Genomic DNA, 7,909 nt, shown 5'->3' with positions numbered 1-7,909 from the left:
CGCGTCTATACTATGAGGGGAAGACTATGTGGTTTCGTCCCACTACTCCTCTATCATCTCTAACTGCCCGCCTTTCCTGACACTTTCTTGTAATGGGCGTGTTGCACGCCGCACGCTGTATACCGCCAGACCAATACCCTGATGAACATCCCCCAGTTTGTGACATGTTTGATGTCTCGAGTATTTTCGTGGAAAATGTGCAGCAGGTTGTTGAGTGGGTCTTATTTGCAAGACCTAGTTATTTTGACAAATCACGAGCAAGCCAGACAGCGGGTGGTCATGTGTGATGAGTCAAGTTTTGAGACTTGCCACAAAGAATAGCATGTAACGCTATTAGCTTAAATAACTAAGTTATTCGTGAAACCGATACTCATAAAATGTTGTATGTGTTCGATGCATGTAAATCATTGCTTTTAAGCAAGCATCTCAAAAGAATCGACGTATGTGAAGCATCGTTTAAGTTAGTCGCGGAGCTTAATGTCTTAAAAGGAGCGTGGTCGGCCATTTTTGGGAAGCTGTCAGGAGCAATTCGCGCGCGCTAAAGGCAGTCCGGTCGGTCTTTATAGAAGAGTGATTACTGGCGACCACGACGACATCCTATTGGTCGCCTAAAATTATATCTAGGCCGGTCAATTCGACTAGCTAAGTTGGACGGCCAAGATGATTTGCGGCAGTTAATGGCTGCCGTTGAATTCATTGAATTATATGTAAGAAGCGCGAACGTCCGCCTTGGGAGATCGTTTGGGATCCGTATGGGAAAGTCGTGTCTTTTCCGATCGCTCCTCATGAAAGAGGGGTGGCCGGTGATCACGACGTCACCCTGTTGGCCACCTGAAATTAAATCTAAGTCGTCCGACTAGGCTAGCGAAGTTGGACGGACGAGATGATTTGCGGAAGTTTCGCAATGCCGCTGACTCAATTTAGGGTTTTAAAGCCGTGTGGCTGATCCTCTTTAGGATAATCGATTCAAAGTGTTGAGCGTTGGTTTGAGCAGGCCGATTGGACATACACAAAGGTAGGTTGCCGGCGAGCATGTTGGCATCCTATTGGCCGCCTAGAATTGGATCTAAGACAGTCAATTTGGCTGGCGAAGATGAACGGCCGTGATCATTTTGCGACATTAGTATGTTGTCGCTGACACAAATTAGGGTTTTCAAAATGCGCGTTCCCCCTATTTTGAGAAAACGATTTGACATGTTCCTGGTTTGTCGTGTATAATTCGACTAGCCGGGGATGGAGGCGAGTTTCCGATGATCACATTGGCACATCTTTGATCGTTCGAAGAAAGATCTAAACCGTCCAACTAGACTGGCTAGGTTGGAAGGATGTGATGGGTTTGAGACTGTTATGGTCGGTCTTAGCTCGTTGAGCTTCTCTTTCAACAACGCAACTAGCCTAGTTGTGTCTAGCGATTAGGGATGTCGCTGGCGGGTTTAGAGGATTCCAATTGCCTGGCATGGTAGTGCGCCCGCCGGTGGACATTATGGAGTTTGCTCGGTCCCGGCAGGAAGCGGCCAAGCTTGACAAACTAGCCGGCCAAAACGTGCGGCTGTGATCATTTTGAGACTGACATGAGCAGCCTATGTTTAATTCCTTAAGGAATTAGGTGTGTCGACCAACCAACTTCCAATTTTAATTAAAAATGCGTGTGGCGCTTTTGGAGCGATCTGATTGGTCGGTGGGAAGAGGGGGGCCGCAAGTAGCAACATGGAGCGTAGGCCGGCCAGCCACGGGGGGCACCTGCTAAGGCAAATTGTCCAGCCAAGTGTCGCGGCCACGCCTCCTTTTGTTGTTGCTCTTACTTGACGCAATTACTCTTTATTTCTTATTTTTTGATTTTTGGTAGGATCTTGCTCCTACTAGCTCTGTGATGGATCAATTTCCTAGTTTGCCTAGGTTTAGTTTCGACCAATAGGTTTCGAATTATCGTGCAAGGCTCAAAAAACCTAATTTTTGCAAATTGATAAAATCAGGTTAAAGAACTGAATTTTGCGGGTTGCTGCAAAACCAATCAATTTTTGGTGAATTTCGCATATTGATACAGAAATCACTAATTATGTTTCAGAGGGCACCATAACATTGCATGCCCCTAATTGAGTATTTCCATGCATATCTTAATCCCTACACTTCGGGAAATTCATGCTGCTCAGTTGCGAGCGAACATTAATTGTCATGTCGTGTCAAAATCAAGAGTTCGGCTGGGAACATAGCATGGAATGAATACTCGGCAGGCTCCGGCATTAGTGAGTAATTCAACTAGGAGCTTAAATACTCATTAGGCTCTATACTAGTGAATAATTCATCTAGGAGCTTGAGTTTAAATATAATATGAAGTGAGACATAGGCACTCATTAGATTCTGATATATTCTTCAAATTCCTTAGGGAATATAGACATATCAAGGTCTACTACTTCTGATGTTGGGTCAGGTAGGCATAATTTTACAGTTTTAGCCCTATACTAAAAACCACCATCAACAGCATCATGAGGTACTATATCACAAAAACCCCGATACTTCGTTATCAAGATGTATTGAATAAATAGAAGCGCAACAACAGTTGGATCGGGTCCATAAGGAGATCCGTGGTTAAACACTTGAAATCACCCTTTACAGAAGTCTTTTAAGGAAACCTAGGCTTGTGCAACTCAAGGATCATGTCCTAACTGTCAAGCACCCCCTCACCAATCAGAATCTATATTAGTGAGCAATAATGGGGATTGGCGTGAACCCTTTATCCGATATCTACGAGATGGCTTCCGACCTCCGGAAAAATGCATGGCTACCAAAATTTTCATGGAAGCCCCTATTTTCCTTTCAACTAGCATTGGAGAGATCAAGAAATGTCATAGCCTCTCTCTAAAAAAAAAAGAAGTAGATTTCGACTTGTTTTCTCTCAGTTTAGAAGTAAGAACTCTTTGTTTTTAATATATACATTTGTTAAATAGGTGAGGTCTAAGAGCAAGGGCTATGAGATGAGAGATCTCATTCAATTTGAAGGAGTTTGATCAAAATAAATCAAATTAGGTGCTACTGTGGGATGAGAGGTCCCACACATTCACCCAAAATCATTCATACACTCATCCAACAGTCTTCACGAAGAGGATGAAGATCTGCCGTCCACACAAAACGACTAAAGTTGTACCGCTCATGGTGTTGAAACGGTTGGTGCTCAGCCTCTTGAGAATATTTTTTTAGTTTTTTATTTGGTTTAAATTCGTTGACGCGGATTCTACGAAAATTTTATTAATAAATTAAAAATAAATAGCTAGGAGGCACATGTTCAGTCGCTTGAAGAGAAAAACGCGGCTGAACATAAGCCTCTTAGGGTCTGTTTGGCAGCTTGGAAACCCAACAACATATCCTAAGTAGAGATATCAGTTATCTAACTAGGAATTGGTTAACTTGAATTATGTTTGTCTCAAATTTTATCTTATCCCAGATTAACATAGAAGTTGTTTGGTTAACATCTCAATCACCCAACAGAAATCATAAGTATAACTTGAATCATGTTTGTTTCGCTCTCGAATTTAAACAACAACATGCAAATAACAGTATCCAAGTCTAACTCATCCAATTTAAACAACAATATGCAAATAACAGTATCCAAGTCTAACTCATCCAATTTAAACAACAATATGCAAATAACAGTATCGAAGTCTAACTCAACAGTATGCAAACATTAGCCGCGGCGGCGACGCTGATAATCATTCCACATTGCATCTGCGATTGAAGTTCGAAGTTCTGAAGCTACTTCTCGTTGTCTATTTCTCCCAAGTGTAGGGCATTCACTGTCTTGTTGCATTCTTGGATCGGTTTCTAGTAGGTTTTGTAAGTTCTCATCATCGAAAATCAAGTCATTAATGCACTCTCTGCGGATGTGGTTATGAAGGATGCAACATGCAAGTACAATTTTCACCTGTGATTCGAATGGATATTGAGGCTGCAGTTGCAAAATAGTGAAGCGTCTTTTAAGTATACCGATAGCACGTTCAATTGCATTCCGTAACGATGCATGTCGGAGATTGAATAATTCCTTTGCATATTTTGTACGATTTCCACCAAATTCCTTCAAGTGATAACGGACACCACGATATGGAGTAATAAACTGCGGCATATTGGCGAATCCTGCATCAGCGAGATAAAATTTACCTGTACAAACAAAAAAAGGCTAAGTTATCAATCAAGCTCTCCGTGGATATAACATAAATGTGATTATAGACTCTACTGCATATAGGATCTTCTTCCCCATTCTAAAATGAAGTACAAACATTGTACATATTTCCCTGCAACAGTAGGAATATGAATGGAAGCTATTGCAATGCAGTGCTAAAACCAACAGTAACTACCAAAACCAAAACCCTTGTTACTGCCCGTATTTTACTCGTTTACCATTTGGAAGACCACTGAACTGAGAGCCACCCATGAGTTATTAGCTCTTTTCTGAGAGCCACCCGTGAGTATCAATGAAATGGATTCACAGATGAGATTAAGTGGGTCTCGGAAGACCACTGAACTGAGACATGGGAAGTGTAAAAAAACAGACAAATAGTTCCCAATAATCATTAAAATGTCATGCTCACAGATGAGATTAAATATCATGCTCTAGGAATAATCATTAAAAAAAAAACAGACAAATAGTTCACAGATGAGATTAAATGTCATGCTCTAGGAATTCCAAACACATAATTCAACTGGAGGGTTTCTTTGATAGTAAATGATGAATTGAACAAATGATGAAAAATACAGCATGACTAGCATGCCTATCTATCTAATTAAAAAGTAGTTGTCTACCTGAGCTTCCCGTTAAAAAGATGTCAAAGCTAGAAACATGGGTTGGCAATAGTATTTGGAAGTAGAATGAAAAATATATGATCACACGTTATACCTTCGGGCACAATTAATCTATCGCATCTTGTTAGAGCTGAATCTAGTATGCGTGAATCAGCAGCCGAGCCTTCCCAACCAGCTAGAACATACTGAAACTGTAAGTCAAAGGAACAAGCTACTAAAACATTTTGCGAAATGAACCCTTTTCTGCACCAAAAAGGGACTTGTTCGTCGAGACCAACCATTGCTGGTATTTGTGTTCCATCAATGGCTCCTATACAATCCTATAATGAAAAGAATACGAGTAAAAAGTAGTTGGCTGTGGATACAAACATATTTATATATACAACAAAAACTAATTGAGTTTATGTGATAAAGCTTGGTTGAAGATATGCAATACCTTGAAGTATGGATAAAATCTTGGGGTTTCTAAGATTTCAGTGGGGGTATCAGGCCCTGCTGGTACAAGAAAATCATCTGCCAATGCAACAATAGCATCCAAGACTGCATTAAAATGTCTACTAATTGTCTCACCCGAATGCTGAAAACGCTCTTGAAGTATCCTGTTACGTTCATTATGTCCAACATCAAGCATAAAAATTGCTACTTTTTCTTCAACACGAACTCCATTACTATGACGAAGTAACTCCTTTTCTTTCAACATATCACATAATCTTAAGAAAACATGTTTTTCCATACGAAAACTATCCTGACATCGTGCATCATGACCATTTAAGACTTCATCTACATGATCTGCACCACTAAGAATTGAATCATGGCATATTGTTTTCTCCAAAAAATATTGGTAATAAACAGCAATTAGTGTTGTTGTGACTGCTGTTACAACTACTACCAAATCTTCTTCATCGTCAGAACTCGCCATATTACGATATCTTATATGTACCTACCAATAGAAAGAATATAGAAGATTAAAAATCATTATATCAATAGAAAACACACAGAAAATTAAAAATCAACATGGAAACTTTAAAAATAAAAACATTTCAATTTAATTCATAGAGCAGGAACATAGTTCATAAAAAACGAAAGGAAAACTACTATTACAGTACCATAACAACACTAAACTTAAACATTAACCAAATTAAATCTCTGACACAAACTACTAAATGAAAAGAAACTTGAACATAACCTAGTAATTCGAAATCCCTGAGAATACTATGTGGCCAAACTTCACCCTATCAGACACCTAGTCACATAAAATTGGAAGGATAATATGCGAGAATATTGAGCTTCGATAACAACCACTGTCGTTTCTTGTTCCCAGTCAATGCAATGAAAATCTTAGCTTTCTTTTCATCTTCCAATAAATCTAGCGCCTGCACAAAAGTATCATCATCCAAATTTGGTACATCCTCGAGCGCGGACACTAAACTTGCCTCTAAAGATGATGAATTTTTTTTTCTTCTTTCTTAGTCGCAACATTGTTCACAGCCGCTGCCATTACCTGAATTTCATCTACCATTCCTTCTCCTGTACACTTTTTGGTCTTTCTAAAAGGACGTGAATTCAGACCTGTTGAAGCTCGAGCCCTTTTTTGAGTGTCAGATGTACGCAAGTCCTCATCCTTATATTTATATCCATTCTCATTCTGTTCTTGAGGGGTATCTGGAGATTGCGTGTTATCTAAATTTTCATTATCATGGTCATCATCATCTTGCACAGTATTGTCATTCCTACAACGGCTATACCTTCCATTGGCCCTATTATCCCCAAATATAATAGCTAACTCATCAAAGTGAGCAAGGGTCTTTGTCCTCCAGCATTTGACATCAGGATGCTTCTGCAAGTGGAATTATAAAATTTTCCTATTAGCATATCTTCTAAATACAAAACGAAAATCAAAATTCATTCAATTGTTAAAGAATAACATAAATTACAAACCTTGATATAATCATCCCATACAGCATCATCAGCAATCACAATTTCTCGCGACTGATCCCATCCAAATCCACTTTGACCTCTAAGAGTACTCACAACAACATAGTTCTTCTTCAAAGTTTTCATACGATTTTTCAACACATCCTTGGTAAAATAAGAACCAAAACTCTGCTTGAAATTATCAACAAAGTGTGTCCAAGCATATTTGCTGAATTGACCATCGAGTAGTTGTCCTTTCTGTACTTGGTCTTCCATTAGACCTATGAACAGTCTATCCATGGGAGGAGTCCAAGTTGTCCTTCCAGTTTGGGGGTTGGATGATTGATCACTCTCCATATTCTACAATTAACTGAATATGTAAGCTATTGCTAAACAAACTTTTCAGGAAAGTTAAACAACACATCATTACTGGATTCTATATCACTAATTTTGTCACCATTATAGCTAACAAGAATAACCCTGTGAACTTGGGAAGCTAGTAATGCCTCAAACAAAGCTTGTCATAAACAAAATGAATTACCTACTAATTTAATCAAATTTAAAAAATTCCTTTCCCAAATTTAAGTCATACCAACCACTATCAACATACAACCTAAATCATTAATCTGATTACGATGATACCACCAACATGCAATTGATAAAAACAAAAGAAAACATATGTAGTAATGAGAAGAAAAAAAGAGGATGAAGATGATACCAACAACATGCAATTGATAAAAACAAAAGAAAACATATGTAGTAATGAGAAGAAAAAAAGAGGATGAAGATGATACCAGTAACTTGCAATTGATCTGTTGCAGATTTGATATGAAAGCGCTCTGTAAGAAAAACCAAATCAGATTTGTAACAAACTGAATCGTAGAAATTACTGGGATGAATTTGTTAAACTAAACTAGTTGAGAAGAAAAGAGAATACCTTGTGCCAATTTTATGTGGAAACAATAAGCTTTGCATCAGTATATATAGGGAAGAAATTGGAAAATTCACAAAGGTATGAAAAACCCTATCGTGGGTTTAGTAATGGTGATACAGGTATCATGGATTCGTGGGAATGGTAATGGGATTGTGGAGTTCTATCCTTGGCGAGGAAATTGGAAAAACATGTATCTGAGAGAATACCTTAATTACACATTTTTAGCATATGAAAATCACGGTGGGTTTTCTTATTCTTATCGCAAGTTGG

General features: G+C 38.8%; 1 protein-coding gene and 1 long non-coding RNA gene across 2 annotated transcripts; both read right to left on the bottom strand.

Moving 5' to 3' along the window:
- Window positions 1-3,679: 3,679 nt before the first annotated feature.
- On the bottom strand, window positions 3,680-4,423 carry LOC113305743. The gene is made up of 3 exons (XM_026554748.1): window positions 4,390-4,423; window positions 4,269-4,283; window positions 3,680-4,149 (listed from the first exon to the last, which is right to left on the bottom strand). Exons 1-3 carry the CDS (start codon window positions 4,421-4,423, stop codon window positions 3,680-3,682), a joined length of 519 nt encoding a protein of 172 aa, XP_026410533.1.
- A 2,527-nt stretch (window positions 4,424-6,950) lies between these two features.
- LOC113303788 lies at window positions 6,951-7,774 on the bottom strand. The gene is made up of 3 exons (XR_003337760.1): window positions 7,643-7,774; window positions 7,500-7,544; window positions 6,951-7,065 (listed from the first exon to the last, which is right to left on the bottom strand). It is a non-coding gene; the product is annotated as an uncharacterized LOC113303788 (long non-coding RNA).
- Window positions 7,775-7,909: the final 135 nt, after the last annotated feature.

The sequence above is a fragment of the Papaver somniferum genome, chromosome 8 (assembly GCF_003573695.1).
Source record: "Papaver somniferum cultivar HN1 chromosome 8, ASM357369v1, whole genome shotgun sequence".
In the NCBI taxonomy this organism is placed as follows: Eukaryota; Viridiplantae; Streptophyta; class Magnoliopsida; order Ranunculales; family Papaveraceae; genus Papaver; species Papaver somniferum.
This window is presented reverse-complemented; position numbering and strand designations above follow the sequence as displayed.

Bases quoted from the DNA above. Each gene is read 5' to 3' on its own strand.
- LOC113305743 (XM_026554748.1), bottom strand. From the start codon at position 4,423: ATGGGTGGCTCTCAGTTCAGTGGTCTTCCAAATG.